This window comes from Pelecanus crispus, chromosome 8 (assembly GCF_030463565.1).
Source record: "Pelecanus crispus isolate bPelCri1 chromosome 8, bPelCri1.pri, whole genome shotgun sequence".
NCBI lineage: Eukaryota > Metazoa > Chordata > Aves > Pelecaniformes > Pelecanidae > Pelecanus > Pelecanus crispus.
Genome location: NC_134650.1, coordinates 26,243,515 through 26,262,435, shown reverse-complemented (window position 1 = coordinate 26,262,435; position 18,921 = coordinate 26,243,515). Strand labels below are relative to the sequence as shown.

At 48.1% G+C, this 18,921-nt stretch overlaps 1 protein-coding gene across 1 annotated transcript in view; it reads left to right on the top strand.

The window, feature by feature from the left end:
* ATP6V0D1 (ATPase H+ transporting V0 subunit d1) overlaps positions 1 to 18,533 on the top strand; it is a 35,378-nt gene extending 16,845 nt beyond the window's left edge. Inside the window, exons 3-8 of the mRNA XM_075715146.1 lie at positions 8,264 to 8,442; positions 11,495 to 11,574; positions 15,460 to 15,537; positions 16,169 to 16,345; positions 17,283 to 17,360; positions 18,209 to 18,533. Of these exons, the coding sequence (XP_075571261.1) occupies positions 8,264 to 8,442; positions 11,495 to 11,574; positions 15,460 to 15,537; positions 16,169 to 16,345; positions 17,283 to 17,360; positions 18,209 to 18,370 (754 nt within the window). The 3' untranslated portion in view covers positions 18,371 to 18,533. The remainder of the gene's footprint in view (positions 1 to 8,263; positions 8,443 to 11,494; positions 11,575 to 15,459; positions 15,538 to 16,168; positions 16,346 to 17,282; positions 17,361 to 18,208) is intronic.
* Positions 18,534 to 18,921: the final 388 nt, after the last annotated feature.

Sequence of the window (18,921 nt, the reverse complement as noted above, 5' to 3'; positions counted from 1 at the left end):
GTTGTTAACTCCTTGGTGGTGGTGGGATTGGGAAGCAGAAATTACCGTAGTGGTTGGGGATCCTGCAATAAAAGGTTTATGAGCCTTTTCTGGCAGAGACAGTTTTGGCAGAGAAGCACAGGTTTCTGACAAACAGCTTCCCTGTTTGCAGGGAGTGCAAAGTTGAACTGATAAGCCAAGTTCTTGGAGGGATTATGCAATATTCAAAATAAGAGGGCATGTAACTAATGGTCTGGAAATGACCACAAACTTACGTCCTCTGGATGGTAGCATCAGAGCTGCATCTGTTTTCCTGCATATCCAAAGGATACAGATCTCGTACCATTTTCCCAGAACGAATGTCTATGAAAACGGACTGGGTTACATGCCTACAGTGGTGGCCATGGAAGTCATCTTTCAAAATCGTGTGACTGTGGGTGTCCTCATCAGAAAGGGAGTCTTGGAAAGGTGGATTTGCTGTGTATTATGTTGAGGGGATGCTTTTTTTTCCCCCAAACCTCTAGTGCCTGGAGAACACTCAATTTGGCCAGTGGATTTGAACTGGAACAACATGACCCTCCTCCTACTGACCAGTGCTGTCATTTGGTTGGAAGGTGTTACCATGGTGCCTAGCACACACAGTGAGCCATGGTAGTGATCAGAAGAGCTAGCAAAATGTTGTCGGTGGCAGTAAAGATGCAGCAAAATGGTACTGATGAGCTCCAGATGTAGGCCTGTGTTTCACTAAGATAGAGAAATCTTTAATGAAACTCAGCAGCCCTGAGAAGAGGCTCTAGCATGTGGGTGATTAGGTGAGAACACATTGTCCCTGGATAACATCCCCATCCAAGCTGATGCTATTTCATCCAGAGGCAGTGTGTAGACTTAACTATCTTCTTGGGCTTTGTTTAAAGCTGAACACCTCTGGTGATTCTGCAGCTCACAGGAACAGTCCTTCCACTTCCCTCATGTTCCTTCTCTCAGTCTTTCCCTCTACAGGCTGAACAGCATGTCTGTTAGAGTCATAAAACAGGGACGGAAGGAGTATGTTCGGAGGTTATCAGTGCTCCTCTGATCAATTTAGGTGTGGTTGCAACTTTTCCAGAGGACAACCTGCATGCAGCGCCTTCAGTTGGATGGATGTTCACTGAGCACTTTTCTGTCCCCATGTAACATGCTTCACTCCTTGACTGATACTGTTCTCAAGGTCTTCTGGTGCTGGACCTTAGCAGCCTTCATTTTTCTTTTACCTTTCCATCGGTTTGCCGCACCCAGTGCTCTAGGCTGGCATGTTCAGCCCAGAGAAGGCCTGAAGGCCAAGGGCACTGCTTCTCAAGACTTCTTGAGGGCATCTTGGGTCCTAATCCCCTTTTCCAGATCCATTCTGTATGCTAGTTTCAAGTCTAGCAAATACTTAGATAGAGCTTTGCATAAATACTGCAAAGAACTGCAAGATTTAGAGGCGAAGCAAAATCTTACATCTACCCCACGTGGTTTACTGCATGCCAAGTGGGACGATGATTTTTCATATCTTCTGCTGGCAGCAGGTCTGTATGCACAGTAATGTTCTGCATGTTATCTAAGCCCAGACCACACATTCACTGAGAATCGGGTAGGGGCATTTAGGCCATTAAGCTCACTCAGCTTTCTTAGCTACTTCAGGCAGTTTTGGGGGTAATGTGAGTTTGCACAGTGCAGCCTTTAATCTTGTTTTATATCCTTGGAATGTTGGGGGTTTTTTTAGTGCTTTACATGTAAGGAAGGTAAGAAAACACTATATGCAAGTTTGGCTTTTACAGCTGATCTGTGTGAAAGCAGCATGATTAGAAGTTTCTGGTCAATATTTAAAATGTAATTAGTGCTGAAGTCTGCTCAGCAGGGTGCCAGGACTCAGCCTTGCATAGCAGTCTAGTGTTTCTCAAGTTCCGAGGTCAATCTTTGAGGCATCAGGTTTAAGCAACCAGAGACTCTTGCATGAGGCTGCAAGGTGTTCAAAACATTCCCTGGTGTTTCAAGGAGTTTGTGTGCATCTAGAACACAATGTCATATTCATAAAGCCTCAAAATTAAAAGTACTTCATCTAGCTTTTTTTCTCATTAGCCTTTAACACAGCTAACACTGTATGACTGCTTATAAGTTACCGGATGATACCGCTGGAAAACTGAGGTCAGTATCCCAAGAGACCTAGACTCACTAGAAGATGGTAAAAATCATGTGGAGATGCAGCTAAATATAGATTAATGCTGAGAACATTCCTGGATACTTGGGATTTGAAAGGCTGCCACAGCCTCTGTAGTACTGTGAAGCTATAACTCTTTGCTGTGAAATGGTCTTGTTGATCTAAGTTTAGCAGAGGACCCACTTATTGGCTGAGTGCCCTTGGTTTGTGGTGGCAACCATGAAATTCTCAGCTTTCTCTTTGGCAGGTTCACGAACCTACCACTTAGGTGTGGTTTTCATTGGTGTGACTCTAGGAAAGACAGTGTGTAAAGACAGGAAGAGATCAGCGCATTTTGAGCGGAGACCATCACATGCTGCATCTACTCTTGCTGTTCCCTGTGTTGGCTGAGCTTCAGCTGCAGACGAGGGGTAAAACTGCTCCTGGCCAGAAGCTGCTGGTCTGACTTTTTCTAATCTGAGCTGAAAAACTGATTTAAGGACTTGACTCAGTTCATCTGCTGTCTATTACTCAAACAAGCCTCAGTGAGGCACTGAGGTCTTCCTGATGTGCAACATCCCACTCCTTTCCAGTTCAGGACAGCTGTACAGTTATTTACTAGTGATCTTAAAATGACACTCCAGATACAAGCATCTCAGCTGTTGGCACTATTCTTAGTGTCAGCTACTGCTCTTCTGTGCTTTGAAGCCTGTGCGTTGCTGTCGCCCATGAATGCTTACATTCAGAGCTTGAGAGAGGTGTGACAATTGGCTTGGTGTACCATCGCCTTTGCTCAGGTCTCAAACCCAGTGGGATAAAGAGATGGGTCTGTGTACTTACAAACAAACCCAAGGAAGCAGCCGTGCAACCAACCTGAAACTTTTTCCTTACGTTACTTCCCCCCTAGCACTACATGCTAAAGTGACTATAGTCAAAACAACTTCATCATCATTTAAAGCTGTCTCTAGAATTCACGCCAAGTTCACAACACTGCTCTGATCCCGCTGGAGATTTCCCTTTTTCATCCCAAAATAAACACATGTTTCTACAGTAATCTGAGTAACTGCCCAATGCAGTAACATAGTGACTTTTGCCTTGCTAGCATTAGTCTGCATTAAAGTCTAATGCTGGCTGGTTTTGGAAAGCATTAAAGTTGCCTGAACACAATACCTTAACACATCCTGGCAAAACCAGTGAGCCGCAGCCTGGTTCTTCCATGCTATGCATTTCTGCATCAGCCTGCCACTCTCTGCTTCTGCTGTTGACATGGAGGGCTGTCCTCATGACCTCTTGCAGAGCAGCTGTTAAGCTACAGTTTGGCAAGGCTTTCAGAGGATCCCTGAGAAACGCAGGTCGTGCGATGTTCTGTCATTAGTCATGCTTTGTGACCACTTGCAGTATTGTTTACGGTTTCTTTAGTATCCTGGAGCAGAAAGCAATAAAAAAACAACCTATCTGCTGTAGGACAATGACTCTTTATGATTAGATTAGTAAGTGGGGGAGGGAGAAGCCCTAACTGTCTTGGGGTTGCTGCCTTGCAGGGCTATTCCCCAGTGCCTTCAGGCCAAGTTGTAAAAGTCCCATGTGATGAGCTTTCATGCAGTTTGTGTGCTCCCCTGCTAAAAAGTCTTTCCCAATATTCAGTGGGCCGTTGCAATCTTTCTTGCATGTCTCACTTATCAGTGGCTATACTTAAGTAAAAGGAGGAAGACATACATTGTCAAAGTACCTGTACATGGCTTTTGCATGTGTGCTCTCCTCCTTGATTCTGCTTGATAGCTCTCCACAGATGACTATCCCAGAAGTTAGCTTCTGGGGCCTGGCTCTCCTTTTGTTTTCTCGGAGAGGTCTCTGTTGTGCCTGTCTGAGACTGTACCTCCCAAACCCAGCAGTGAGAATGATCTCTCTGACCTGCTGCTGCTGGAAGGAACATTTTCCCACACACACCCCCCCCTCTTGGCTTCTGTAGGCGTATCCTAGCCTAGTTTTGTTCTCTTTATGTGAGTGTCGCCTAGTGCATATTGTGTTGAACTGGGTGTCGCTGGAGGAGTAAAGATACTGGCCCTAGTTGTCTCAGACTTTGGGAAGCCATAAGCCAACATCTCTCTCCTGCTGTGGACGATATTTCTGTTTGACTCTTTCCTGTCCTTTAATAAGAAATTCTACTCTTCTATGAGACATTACTGATGCTTCTCGGTATCAGCTAAAGTCGTATTTCTGTGAATATGAATTTCTGGAATATACCACACCTCAATTCAATGGGTGACAGGAAGAGTGAGGCAAGGTGTAACTGCATCTGAAACTCTGACTGAACATCCACTCTTTTTGTGTTAATCTCCCTGTGTGGGCAGATAGCAGCTCAAAGCAGGAGTGTAAAACATGTTCTTGCTCAAGAGAGTTTTGCTACAGTCTTTGTGGAGGCAAGGTTGGGGGCTTGAGATAAAGTGCCATTTTACCACTTAATTAAAGCCCTGCCACCCTGTGTCACTTGCTGTAGCTTATGTAGAGTCTCCATGTAGTGCTTTCTCCTCTGAACTCCACCTGAGTGCTCCCAGTGAGCTAGTGCAGAGGCTTGTCCTCACAAAGGAGCTTGTTGGTCCTTCTACCTGTCTCCAGTCTCCCACCAGACCATCCTATGTCCTAATCTCTTTTCCATGCCAAGTGGGCTGTAGTAAGACTTCATGGTGTTCCAAGTGAGGAACTACACCTGTTTTCTGCTGTGTCGCATAGTCTGGTCCTCTTATTAGCTGTACCGAGAGCTAGTGAAGGTTAAAATGCTCTTGGAGGGGTCTGAGCATGCATTAACCATGAAAGCTGAAATATTTGAAGCTGGTCAGAACCTAATAGGAGACAGGGAGGATGATGACAAAAGCCACTCTATTAAACAAGTAGTTGGAAGTTCCTAGGAAAACTGCTGCCACCGTAATAAATCTAATCCTTTGGGCCTGGGAGGAAATGCCACTGTAGGCAGGACCTCTGCTATGGTCTTAGTACAGCTGTGCTAATGGAGGCAGATGCTTTCTTGGGATCTGGCACAGGAAAGCAAGCGTTGCCCCTTCCACAGATGAGAATAGGCTTTTCCAGCTGCCCTGGCACTAGAAGACTTGCCTCGTTGTCATGATTGACTGAGCCATGGCTGTTTTTACTGGGATGAAGTAGGGACTGAATGTGAATAAGTGTGGTCTGGGCTTGCGTGAAGGAAATGGGAACTATCAGGAAGGATTATGTAGTGGTGCTGGTGTCTGCCTGGCCTTGGCAGGCATGAGAAGACCTTTGTCCTGCTGCAGCTCTCTTCTTATTGTAAAGGTTTGAAATACTGTCGCAGTGGAAATTTGAATGAGAAATTTCCCCTCTATCTTGTATATGGTAACTCCTCTTCCTGCAGGGATGAATCCTTCTCTGACAGCAAGATTTAAGTAGTCTTGATAGATAAAGTACTCTTTCAAAAAGTTGCTGCTGGGCCTCCTTAGGGGCCTTGGCATTTGGTCTATAGGCTGTGCATTTCCCCAGGCTTCCCTGAAGGATGAGGAAACAAGCAAGTTAAGGGGTATAAATGAAACGGGAAGAGCCATGCTTTGCACTCTGGCAGTGGAAACCAGCTGGGTTGTCTTTCTGGGACCATCAGTCTGAAAGCAGGAGCTTCTCATGCGTGAAGAGGGTCAGACTTGGGCTACTCTCCCCAAACCTGGCTGTGGCTTTCATGCTGAGCTGGACTGGGAGGGCATGGATGAGCTTGATGTGACTCCAGTAAGCTAGAAGCTAAGCTGCTCTGAAGACATGCAAACAGAGGGGGCTCCAGGCACTTTCCCTCAGTTCCTCACATATGGTTGACTTTGGCCATGTTCCTTGGAAGTTGCAAATACCTTTCAGAGAGCAAGATCCATGGTAAGCTGGGAAAAGGAAAGAGGTGTGCTAGCATGCTGTGCAATGACCATATATCCTGGCCTGTTCCTTCATTGTAGGCTGAGTTGAAGAAATTAATTTGTTTGGTCCTATGTTGTTGTCTTGCTTTGATGAGAGTAGTCCTGTGTATGGTCCTTCCTGAAAGCTACTGTGCTGCACTAAGCCAACTTGCATGTGTTTGAGGGCAGATGGTGGAGCTGGGAAATGATCTGCTGTATCCTTGGTCTGACACACCTCATGGAGATGCATCTGTGTGAGGATGCAGATGCTTGTATTTACCAGGAACCAGCTGTTTACTGCAAGGGTCTTACCCTCAGCTCTTATAAACAGGTCCTTCTTACTGTCCTGGAGACTGCAATCATCTCCATGGTGAGAGTTGCACAAACAGAAGGGAGGATAATGACCCTGCAGATTAAAGGGCAAAAGGAGGTTTCCTAGTACACGAAGCTTGTGCTGATTGCCCTGGTTCTAGATTCAACATCCCTGGAAAGGTAGGCTGCAAACACAGAAAGGCTCTCTGCAAAAATGGTGGGGTCAGGAGGTGCATTACCCAGCCCTGCAGTGTGGAGAAAAAAGCAGCACCTGTTTGAGGAACTAAGGTGTGGATTTCTTCATGGGCATGCCCTTTGAGCATATTTGAGAGGCAATAAGACCGTCTAATAAAAACTACTGAAATCTGCCTTTAACTGGCTCTACTTACTTGCCTTTGATGTGGTTCAAAGGGAAACAGGGCTGCACTATGTCTTGCTCATTAGCTTGGAAATATAAAGACCAGCAGCATCCGAATGACTGACAAATATGCACAGAGCCTTGTTCTCACTGCCCTTGCCTCAGTCCCAGTGTGCTGGCCTTAAGCTCCCTTTCTTCAGTACCTAAGTACATGTGGCTTATGGCTTACCTGGTGGTGAAGGTGCCTAGAGCACCGCTCCTCCTCTTGCTGTGGACGCTTTTCCTCTCAGCTCCTTGTATTTGCATGATGCCTTTATCCCTTGCTTGGACCTTCTACTTGGAGAAGGCCACCAACCTTTCTTGTATTCCCAGTCTTCAGGCCAGCTGTGTCTCCCTTCTCTGGCTGAACTAGGAGAACTGGGAGGTGATCTTTCCCCTCTGCTCAGCACTGGTGGAGGTCTAACCTGGTGTGCTGTGCCCAGTTCTGGGCTCCTCAGTGCAAGAGAAATATGGACATACTGGAGAGAAGGTCCACAAAGGGCTTGTGTTGGTGGAACTTGTGCTGAGTGCTGTGGTTCCAGATTGAATGTCCCATTACTGCAGTGGCAAAGACTGAATCTGCTAATTCTGTATAACATAAGCGGAGAACTTGCTTAGGGACATCATAATATGGACTAATGCAAAAGAGCATGTAGCTTTTAATGGCAGAGGTGTGAATAAGCTTGTGTGTAGTTTATTGAGGGTGTGAATGAAGGTTGTGCCAAAGCTGCCAACCCTGTTGTTTTTGGAAGGGGGCAGGGCTGCAGAAATGTGACCCTTTCTCCGTAGTCTTGGCAAGATGGAGCAGTGGTGCTGGCAATGAAGCTGAGCACGAGTCAGGCTATCTGCAGATTCCCCTCTGTTAGTGTCCTGCCATGCATGCTTTTGCACGTGCTCTCTACAGAGCATGGCAGTGCAAGGAGAGCCGTGGGAATGCTGGAAAGACAACTGTTCCCAACTACCTTGCGGGAGGGTGTGGGGAAACTGGAGCCGGGCTCCTCTTGGAGGTGTGTGGGGTTAAGATGAAGGACAGTAGACAAATGACCATGAGGGAAATTCTGATAGCTGTTAGGAAAAGACTTTGTTGTGAGTGTGGTCAGACACTGGAGCAGAGCCCCATGGAGGTTTTGAGATATACATCCTTGCAAATAATTTAAAGTTCAGCTGCACAAAGCCCTGAGCAGCTGGAGCTGGCCATGCTTGGAGCAGGACATTGGGCAAGAGACCTCCAGAAGTCCCTTCCAATCTAATACTCTTCAATGGTAGGTAGGAGATGCCCAGATGATGTGGTTCAGCTGTAGCATAAATCACAGCCTGGGACTATGCTTGACTCCCTTTTCCTAGGCTGGCATGATAAAGAGACATTAAGGAGGTGCCTGCCTTACTTACCCTTCATGGGAAGGGTGCATCTTTCTGGAGATGTTCACAGGGAGTGAAGATGTGTGCCCATCTGGAGCCATGTGCTGGTTTTTGTAGTATTTGTATTGTGACAGGCTTCCTGTTGCCTTCCTCCAGGTACAGCTACATGATTGACAATGTCATTCTGCTGATCACTGGGACCCTGCACCAGCGTTCGATCTCCGAACTGGTGCCCAAGTGCCATCCTCTAGGAAGTTTCGAGCAGATGGAAGCTGTGAACATTGCTCAGACGCCTGCGGAGCTCTACAATGCAATCCTGGTGGACACTCCCCTGGGTGAGCAGAGCCTTTCAAAATACCGCTCAGCTGTGTGTGGAGCAGATGTCCCTTTCTCCCCCAGTCTAACTAGGTCCAACTAAGTCTAAGTTGTGCTCCAGGAAGACAAAACAGTAAGTAATGCACAGATGTGACTGTACTGCCTGTGATGGCTGGGCTTGAGTTCAGGTTTATGCCTGTCCTATGCTAGTTTTTCCTTTGGAGGACTAGCTAGCTCTCTGTACGCTTCAACAAATGTCCAAACCAGCACACTGGTAGTGCAGATTGCGGGGAATTTGGTTTGAGCTGTGATGGCAGTGCAGGTTTAGCTAGATCTGATCTGCTAAGTATGTCCATTTACCAGCTCTTCTGGAAATGGTCACCTGAAATTACGGAGGAAAGAGAAAGTTGGAGAGGTCTTAGACAATGTGATCTTTTTAATAATTGTCATGGTACATGTGCTTCCTCAGTGAAGGGCTATCGGGTCCTCTGCTGGAATGAGTCACTTAATTTCCAGCACTTTTAGTTGGACCATTGGGCAATTTCTTGTAGGCAGTTTTTGTAGATAATTATCTGCACATGCCCAGTCTTGTTCTGAGACTGATGAAATTAGCTCTAGATCAAGAAAAGCTCTTTACATATCAAAAAACCCCAACCAGCAACAGAAAAAAAAAAAAAAAAAAAAAGGAAATCTCCAAAAGCCTTTTTAAGCTCATTGTATAGCAGGACCCCGCACTGAGGTATACCATCTCGGGGCTACAAGCCTTGACCAGGACGTGCGTGACACTAAAACCAGGTGTCTGTGAACGGTCAGACAGGTATGTTCTTTAAAGATAAAAGGTGTAGGAAGTGGTTCTAGAGAAAATATGGAAGTCTTTTTGCAGTAGTAGGAGAGAGAGTCACAGGAGACTTTCTAGGTTAGCATCTGTGGGCAAAAAAGTAACGAGGTACGCCTGAGTCAGTGATTAATCATTCTTTTGGGGTTGCTAGAAAGAACAAAACACTTTAAATCATCATATTGTCTTTGATAGAAATAGTTGATTTTGGAACTGAAAATGCTTTTGCAAATGCTCTGTGTAATAGGGGGGCAAGTGAAGTAGTTGTCACGGAAAAATGATTTGCCAGATAGGGCCCAGCAAAGAAAGGAAAACATGTCTCAAGAGATCTGGGTTGCAAGGTAGGGCAGCAGTGCAGCAGGAGAACTGAGGCTCTGCCTGTAGCTGAGTTGAGCCCGCTGTAGGGAAGATGTGTGGGAAGAAAATCCTCCTCACGAGTAAGTGGGAACCTTCCCATTTTGGGAACCAAGCATTTCAGAGATATTAGTTCTCAGAGACCTTAAAACTTCCAGCTGTGTATGGAGTGGAAATGCTACATTGCACTGGCAAGGTGGTTCTGGAGAACACGGCTGGCAGTTGAGAGTCTTTGCCTCTTGCATTTGTGCACTTGGATGTCAGTAAGCTTTGCCTGCTTCTGCTCTGGCTAGGCTGAGATCTTCAGACCTTTGCCCTGGCCATGGCCTTGAGGCTGTGTACCATCTAGTGCGGCATTTCTTCAGCAGGAGAGCATGGGGAGTAGCTGTGTTGCCTAAACAAGCAGGCATGCAGGCTCCAGTTGTTTAACTTGCAGTCTTTCCAGTGACCACACACAAAGAAACAGCAGCTCTATCGCCTAAAAGTACTTGAGTAGCTACGTGGCTTGGTAGGAATGCCTAACCCCAAATGGCTCTCATAGGTTAGCAGGGCAAAATAAGACTTGCTGTTAGCCTAATTTGGGATATTGGAGGGCCAAGAACTGAAATAGCTGTGTTCTCATTCCTCTGCTACTCTGAAGTAGCCACTGCTTAGCTATATAGGCTAGCCAGCGAGTCCTGCAGTGAAAACCAGTCCTGGCACACTCTGTTTTCATTTTTGCCAGCCATAGGGAGTAGTGCTCCTCCAGCTACGTGGCATTGGTATCTGATGCTGTTGCAAAGAAACCTCGAGGGCGGAGTTAACCCCTGTTCAGGACTCTCTAGATCCATGGTGCAGCTGCTGTCCATGCCAGGGAGCTCGTGCTATAGAAGTAGTGCACACCAGAGGTGTGAGCCTGCATCGTACCTGGTTTGTTGCACAAAGCAGAGCACCAGTCAGTTCTCAGTGTGAGTGCAGTGTCCTTTACCCACAGCTGGACTGTGTAAGCTGAGAAAGATCATATTTCTCTTTGCAGCAAATTCAGCAAAATTGATTGCTGAGTGAGAGTTGAAGAAGTCATAAAAGTCCTGTCAATGGGTTTTATTGTGCTCTTGCTAACAAGTGAGTGGCACAACAACCTTACGTTACGCTAGACGTACAAGACTCATCTTTATTTGCAGCTTGCAGTACCCTGTGTTAGGTCTGAAATCTGTGTTCTTTCTGTGGCAGCAACTTCTCAAACTCCCTCTGAGATACTCTGGCAAGGTACGTAAGGCTGAGCTTCCTACCAAAATACTAGTTCATCCTGTCTCCTGTTGTTTACCTCCAGCTGGAGAAATAAAAGGCCTTGGAAGAAGTGGAAAATGGGACTGATAGACCTGACCAGGGGAAACAGCTCCTGACTCCAACCATGGAGTGTCACGGGCTGTAGGAGCTGTGGCATCCCCATGCCTCCTTAATCCAACTAAGATATTGGAGGATGAGAGCGAAACACAGCGTCAGCTTCCTCAGGACTCACTAGCTGCTGTCCCTCAGATGCTTAAGTGCTGCTGCCATGCTGTAGCAGGCAATTTGGAAGCTGTCTTGTCACCTCTGAATGCCTGCATCTGGGAACAGTTTGGGTTTTGCTTGTTTTTAAATACAGGGTGCTCTGGCGCTGATGCTGGGGGCTAGAGCTGAGAATTTCTGCTGAGAATAGGCTGGTGTGAGCGCCCCAAAAATGATTGTGGAGCCTGAGGTTTTGAGTCGTCGGAATTTGGTGGCTCCTGAAGATAAGGGCCAGGCCTAGGAGGGACAAGCTCAGCATAGGGTGTGCTTCTGCCTGGTATTGTTGAGGACTCTGGAAAGTGCTGGGCATGGGTCTCGTTAGGACAATGCTAACTCTGTCTGTGGCTCTGTTTCAGCTGCTTTCTTCCAAGACTGCATATCTGAACAGGACCTGGATGAAATGAACATTGAAATCATTCGAAACACACTGTATAAGGTAAATAAGTCTCTGGGAAGGGAAAGAGATGTTAAATTCCCTGTTTATTCCTAGCGTGACTACAGCTCTGTCTTGGGTCAGGAGCTCCAACTTAGGCTGGCTTTCTTCAGCCAAAGGGGAGAGGGTATTTTCCTCTTAGAGCAGATTTAAAAATAAATTTGCTTTCTCTCTGTTTTCTTCCCTGGAGTGGTGATAGAGTGAACATGACCAAGAATTAGTTGCATCTGCTGGAAAGTAAAGATAGTGCTCTTGGAGGGGCCTGACATCCAGTCACCCAGCTCTGCAGAGTCAGGGCACCAGAGGTAGGCAGAGGGACTTCTTTTTTTTTTTTTGAGCTGTCAGGCTGTCAAGAGTTTGTGCAAGAGATTTTTTTAGAGGTCCTGCCTCTGAATAAATTTCCTCAGGCCCCAGGCAGGCAGGAGAAAGCTGCTTCTTAACCACACGAGTTTAGATGTGTAGTTAACTGCATTCAGAGGGCTAAAGTGGCTTGATCTTAAACTTCTCTGAAGGACTTCCATGGGCTTGGCTCTCTGTCTTGAGCTCTTTCAGAAGAGCTTCCAACAGTCTGCTCAAGCCTTCAGTGGCTGTGGTTGGGGTTAGATGCTCTTGGTAGAGCAGTGTAAAAGGTGCAGCTGGGGTGGAGGAGTCCTGCAGGCTGGGGAGAGTGTTGGCACAGGGATGTGGATGGGCTAAGGATCTCCTTGTCCTGAGCCTGCACGGGAGCTGTTGTCTCCTCTGCAGGCCCTATCTGGTTTTAGCTGGCAGTATCAAAGCATGTGTTTATGTGCAGGCTGTGGCTATCGCTCCATCTCAACTCTCTGGATTAAGGGTGGGATGCAGATTGTATCTGCCAACCTTGTTTTGGCTGGTCACAGCCAGCCTGCAGTCAGCATGACCTCTGCTTCCCAAGGAAGTCGTGACCTGTTTGGAGAGGCAGAGAACAGATCAGGCGTGAAGGGAAGATGGCAAAGGGAGGGGAGAAGGAGCTGCGTGTCAGCAGTCATGCCCAGCTGCATGTGGCCTCTGGCATGTACTGGTCTTTTGCTGTAACAGGAGGAGGTATGCCTGTACGCATAAATACCTGCACCCTTGCAGGGTGCAGACCTCTCTGTTGAGATGAGGCAGGTGGGGGAAGGCAGGGAGCAGAGCGAGTGCAGGGCAAACAGGTTGGGGGAGAGTGTGTGTGTGTCTCCTTGGGTCCCAGCTGCCACTTCCTTTCCCATCTCCTTTTTGAGGCCTAATACTTCTTTGCATTCTGCTCTTCCTACCCCCAAATTGAAGCGTTGATGCCTGCTATCCCTTGGCGTGTGCTGGGGGACTGGTTCTTGCTGAAGAGCAGTCCCGGGGAACACAGGGGCTCTGTCACTAACAAATCATGGTGACACAAGGGTGAAATAGGTAACTGCTGCTTACATACTTTCCCTTGAAGCCACCTCTCTCCCCAGGGACTGGAAAATGTATAATACAATGCAAATGGTCTTCATAGGCAAATGAGGGAAATAAAATCAGGTCTGAAATCTGTGCAGAGGTGCTCTGAGGAACAGAGCAGGCGGGTGCCTGGGATGGATGCCTGTGTCCAGGAGGAGTTTGCATGGGAAGGGGAAGTGCTACCTCCCAGACCTACTGGAGGTTTTTTGAAGGAATCTGCGAGCATGTAGACAGAAGGTTTGAGCAGGATTCATAGGAGGAAAGCAATTACAAAGATTTCTCATCAGCAAAGCAATTACAAAGATTTCTCATCAGCAATGACAAGTGACAAGGTTCTTAAATGGAAATATGGTTAAGATGGGGAGCAGAGGTTAAAAGTAAGTGGTCAGCTCTTAGTGTAGAGGGCAGTCAGCAGTGGAGTCCTGCAGCAGAGGCATGCTGGCATTCTTATCTTCAGTGCTTACTCCCATTTTTGCACATCCTTAATGGATATGTTGAAGTGAAGCTGGCTGACTCTTGGCCTTTGCTGGCGACCTTCTTGTAGGAACCAGCTGAAGGACCTTTGTGACTGGACAATAACATATAGCAGGCAAATCATTGTGGATAAATGTGGAGTGGTATATGGGAGAGGCAAGGAGTTAATCCTAACTCTGCTTGTACAGTGAGGGTCTCCTTGTTTCTTTCTACTACTAAATGAAATCCTGGGTTATGATTGACCTAAGTAAGTGTCTCTCTACAAGGCAGTTTGTTCCTAACAGTAGAAAAGAAAAGAACTGCACAAATATCACTGCTGCTGCATACATTTGTAGTGCGTTTGTCCTGAACACTGTCTCATTCCTCTCCTCTCTCATCTGTGAATATGAACAGCAGAACAGAAGTTGCTGAGGAGGACACATGTAAAGGTTTGGGTACAATGACACCCGTATGGGAAACTACAAAACCAGTTGGGATTCCTCACCTTGAAGAGTAGTGAATCAGAGCTGTGGTGGTAAGTGCAGATAGTGTTGGAAAAGTCAACATGGCCAGACAGGCCACATATCTCCCTTCAGGCTGGAGGTGACAGACAAATGAGGCTAGCAGGAGGCAGAGGGTAAATGAGTGTGTTTGTGGAAGTCAGAGTCCATTGGGGATTATTAAATGCAAAGAGACTACCATTTCTGGGGTAAGGGTTTCAGGACGCTGGAGAGTTTCTGTAAATTGCTGTCATCTGCAGAGGGGTCCATAGGGGAGGGTACCCATGTGGCTATTTTACAGGCTGTGTTTCCATGCTGTCTGTGATACTGGATCCTCATTCAGTGCTGGGTATTTGAGTTCAACAATTTTTGCTTCCAAAGCCTTAAGTTTGCGCATAAACTCTGAGAAGGGCAGAGGTGGTGACTGAACCTCTTACCCAGGTTCCCTCTTCTGTCAGCCTTAAGCAAAGATCCGTGTCATTGTACCTGTGGTAGTTCTGCAGACTGATGCTCTGTGCTCTCCTGCACTTGAGCAGTGGCAAGTGCTGGAGGCGACGTTTCTTTGATGTGTGATGCTCACCCAGCAGTGTCCTCTTGCACTGTGTGGTAACAAATACTTACAGAATACAGTAATCCCGGTGCTTTCCTAGTGCAGACGCTGAGGGTGTCCAACACGTGCATTCTTGGTTCATCTTCAGTCCTGGAGTTGTTGTGACAAAGCAGAGATTTGTGATGTCTCAGCATCATTTTATTCCATCCCTTTTAAGTGATTCTGGTTGCAGCTCTCTGTCCAGGGAGGTATTTTATCACATGATGGCTTCTTCTGAGAAAGTTTTTGCTGAACAGCACTTTTAGCCATGCTCTGCCTTCATGGGCTCCCCCTGGGAGATACAGTCATCTTCCAGCTGGATTATGGTACATCTCCACAAAGGATTACGTTTCCTGGAGGCAGCATAGCTGTGCCTAGCCTTATATGTTTTCTGAAGTGCTCCAGTTGGGATGGAGACCAAGCGGCTGCAGTGTGAAAAGAGAATTACAGAGAATGACTAGTTTTCTTCACAGATGTCCTGTCTCATCTCTTGACTCTGCTTACACAGCGGTACTTTCTGAGTGTAGGTCTTGCAGCTATAGTTGTGTGGCTTGGCATGTTTGTGGAGGCCAGAGCGGGGTCAGGAAACCATGTGAGATTTCAGTAAATTCTTTGGAGTTAGACGACTCAAAGGAGCAAAACAGGCTTTAACCTTGATGCCTGGAGATCTTGCCTGCAGTAAGCTCGTGCAGTCACTTGAACAAGTCCAACCACAACCCTTCATTGTCTCCAGCTCCTGGAGAAAGCACTGACCCTCCTGAGGGCTTGGCATCCAAGTTCACGTGGGGTGAGAGTGCCCGTGCGGTGTTAAAAGCATCTGGGAGCATCCCTGCTTGCTGTTTGTTGCCTACTGAATGGCCCTGTGGGGCAGTAGATGAAGCTGTGTAGAGAGCTCATCTGCCCTCTATCTTCCAGGCTTACCTGGAGTCCTTCTACAAGTTCTGCAAGGTGCTGGGAGGTACCACGGCAGATGCCATGTGCCCGATCCTGGAGGTAGGTGTGGAAACCCCCATAGCTGGATGGTATTGCCATGATATTCATTGCTCTGTGCTCAGGCCCAGCTTGCTTGCCAGCATTAAGGATGCTAAAGATGTTCTTCAGCATCCCCATGCACACTCTGCCTGCTCACTGGGAGACCTAGGAAAACACTGCCTGCACATGACTTTGGACTGGTTTGGTTCCCCAGTCCTGATCTTGCCAGGTGCTGACACATCTGTTGCCTTCGTGGCAGTATCTTCATCCTCTCACACGGATAACGAGCTGGAGAACAACCAGAGCTGTTCAGTGCACAGTCCATCTCCATGCCAAGGCTAGCTGTGGGGTATGCAGGGCTCAGGAGCAGTGGGTGAGACAGACTCCTTGACCTGGGCAGGGTTCTGCTCAGTGATTTGGCTCGTGCCTGGGGTGGGAATTTCCTCACCTGACTGCTCCCCAGGCATCAGCTACTGGGCATGCTGGGAGCCTGCACATGTAGCCTGCCCTGGCTGAGCACCAGGTAACTGTACGTGTCCTAGGCGTCTTGCTCATGCTGCCCTCTGATGCGGCTCTGTTCAGAGCAGCGTTGGTATCTGCTGGCCTCTGGTAAAGATGCTGCATCCCAAGGTGAACCGCTCTTTTCCTGCAGTTTGAAGCTGACCGGAGGGCCTTCATTATCACCATTAACTCATTTGGTACTGAGCTGTCCAAGGAGGACCGAGCAAAGCTGTTCCCGCACTGTGGCAAGCTCTATCCTGAGGGCCTGGCTCAGCTGGCCAGAGCAGATGACTACGAACAAGTCAAAAATGTTGCTGACTACTATCCTGTGAGTGCTTTGGGGTGAGGGCTGTGGGGACTGGTGCAAGGACCTGCTCTGGATCAGAGCTTCTCAGGGATCTGGGGGAATCTGTGGATTGACAGCGTGAGGGGGGTGGTGCATGTCTTCTGCTGTTACTGTTGGTTCTGTGCTCTGCTTGGCCAAGATGGAGTTGGCTTGCCTGGGATGCCATTGGCCTGTTAGTTGTGGCTGCCCTAGCAGTGGTGATAGGGAGACCAGGCATGCCCTATGTGCCCTGTCCCAGGGTGTGGGGTCTGCGCTCACCACCAAACCCTTGAGGTACCGGTGTGGCAGCAATGACAGTCTCTCTTGGGCTGGTTGGGGGTGGAAACATGTCTTCAGCAAGAAGTGGTGTGCCACATTTCCAGCCCTAGTGGGTTGCTCTGAGCTCTGGTTCAGTCACAGGGGAGATGATGACCTGGGAGGACATGCTTGGATGTGTCTGGGTTCCTTCAGCTGCTCTTGTGCGTGGCTGGGGGCCTGTTTGGAGTCAGAGAGCTCAGTGTCCCCTTGCTGAAGCAGCCAGGGCATGTGTTTGTGGGCATAGGGGCCTGGCCCAAACACTCTGGTCTGTACACGGAGGGGTCTGTACCTGTTACATCCTCCTTGCAGACTCAGAGTGACAATATGGCTTTGAGCACTGCATATTTCAGAGAAGGGTTAGGATGCCTGGCTGGACAAGCTCACAGATGAAATAAAGGCTTTCTCTGCCTTACAGGGGATTGCCTTCAGCCGGCGTGCGTGCAGTGGAGCCTTGGCAGCATCCCCTTGCCAATGCTCTTGTGTGCACAGGGCAGGCTCTTGGCTTCTGTGTCCTCTGCTGACCTGGCATAGTGGCTGGGGTATCTGTTTGATGTACAGGGCCCAGGAATGCTGCTGAGCTTGGAGGACTTTGGATATATCCTCTTGTAATGTCTTCCTGCAGGAGTACAAGCTGCTGTTTGAAGGGGCTGGCAGCAACCCTGGAGACAAGACCCTTGAAGACAGGTTCTTTGAGCATGAGGTGAGTGAGCCCTGAGACACTTCTCAGCCTGCAGGTCCATAATCCAATACCAGAGGGATATTTCAGATCAGCTATTTGTCTTTCTAAAGCACAGCAGCTGAAGCAGCCTTCTTTAACAGGGAAATCAAGCATGATTGAGGTCCTAAAATATACAGCAGAGAACACTGGGCAAAGTAGATGTATTTTTTTAATGTTCTTAGTGACTACTGAGTGCTAAACTCCCAGCTTTTCTTGAAGTCCTTAGGTATGGCGTTGTTAAAATCCTTGTCACATATGGGATATTAAATATGTTTATAGGGACATGGTATAGTGGTGGAGTTGGCAGCATTAGGTTTACGGTTGGACTCGATGATCTTAAAGGTCTTTTCCAACCTAAATGGTTCTATGTGCATACCCGTGCAAAGCTCAGGGTAGCAGCAAGCTTGTCTGCTGCCCTGTCAGCAGTGCTGTGGATGAACAGAGTTTGCAGGAAGGAAAAGGATGATAGCCCTCTGTTCCCTCTATTGGGGGCCCAGCATGGTGCTCAGTCCATGTTCCCACCCAGACAGATTAGAGCAGTGTGGGAGGCAAGTTTGTGGCTGCTGGTGGATATTTGGTCCATTGATAGCAAGATCAGAGTGTAATTATGTGGGAAAGAAGGATTTTCAAATGTCAGAGCCTGTCCTGAGCCATGTGCTGCAGGTTAGAGCTGCCCTGAGGACCTAGAGAGGTGCAGAGCAGGATACCTGTGCTGAGCCCCCTCCCAGCCTGCTGGGGAAGTCATGGGACCTCCCAACCTGCTCCATGCTCGCCTTGCTCCTCCCATCTGAGGTGGACAAGTGACGTGTCCTCCTCTGGGCTTTCCGCAGGTGAAGCTGAACAAGCTGGCCTTCCTCAACCAATTCCACTTTGGAGTCTTCTATGCCTTTGTGAAGCTGAAGGAACAGGAGTGCCGCAACATTGTGTGGATCGCAGAGTGCATCGCCCAGCGGCACAGGACCAAGATTGACAACTACATTCCCATCTTCTAACCCTGCTCTGCTCCTGCCCGACCCTCCCATGCCTGGAGTCCAGAGGGACACCTGCCTAACTCCCCGAGTTATCCCTTCCCCAGACTCCAGGGATGTCCCATCTGTGGAACTGGCTCAGATGAGGAAACTGTGCAGTTGCTAGTTAAATTATTCACAAGCTGAAGTTTGAGTTGTGTGTGCCGTGAGGGGTCCGGAGGGACCAGTGGCACAGGCTTGGCCCTGTGTAGCAGGAGGGACACCTCCTGTTGTCCTAATAGTCCCTATGTTACTGTACTCATCTGCTGTATGCGCTTATGCTCGTAGAGCAAGCAGCAGCCGGGGGGTTGCTGCCTCCAAGGGGTTCCCACCGCCGTAGAGGAAAGCACCAGGTCTGCTGTGGCCAGGGGTCCTCTCCGTCAGTGCTCTGCACACCTCCTAGTCAGTGTTGTTCCTGTGAGATTTAGTTCAAGTGTGATTTGTAGCGTAGCCTGTGCTGCTGTGCAGTCCCTGCATCCCCCTGTAGCTAACCCTGACCTGGGAGAGACTGAGCAGCCCTGGCCTGGCCAGGACTG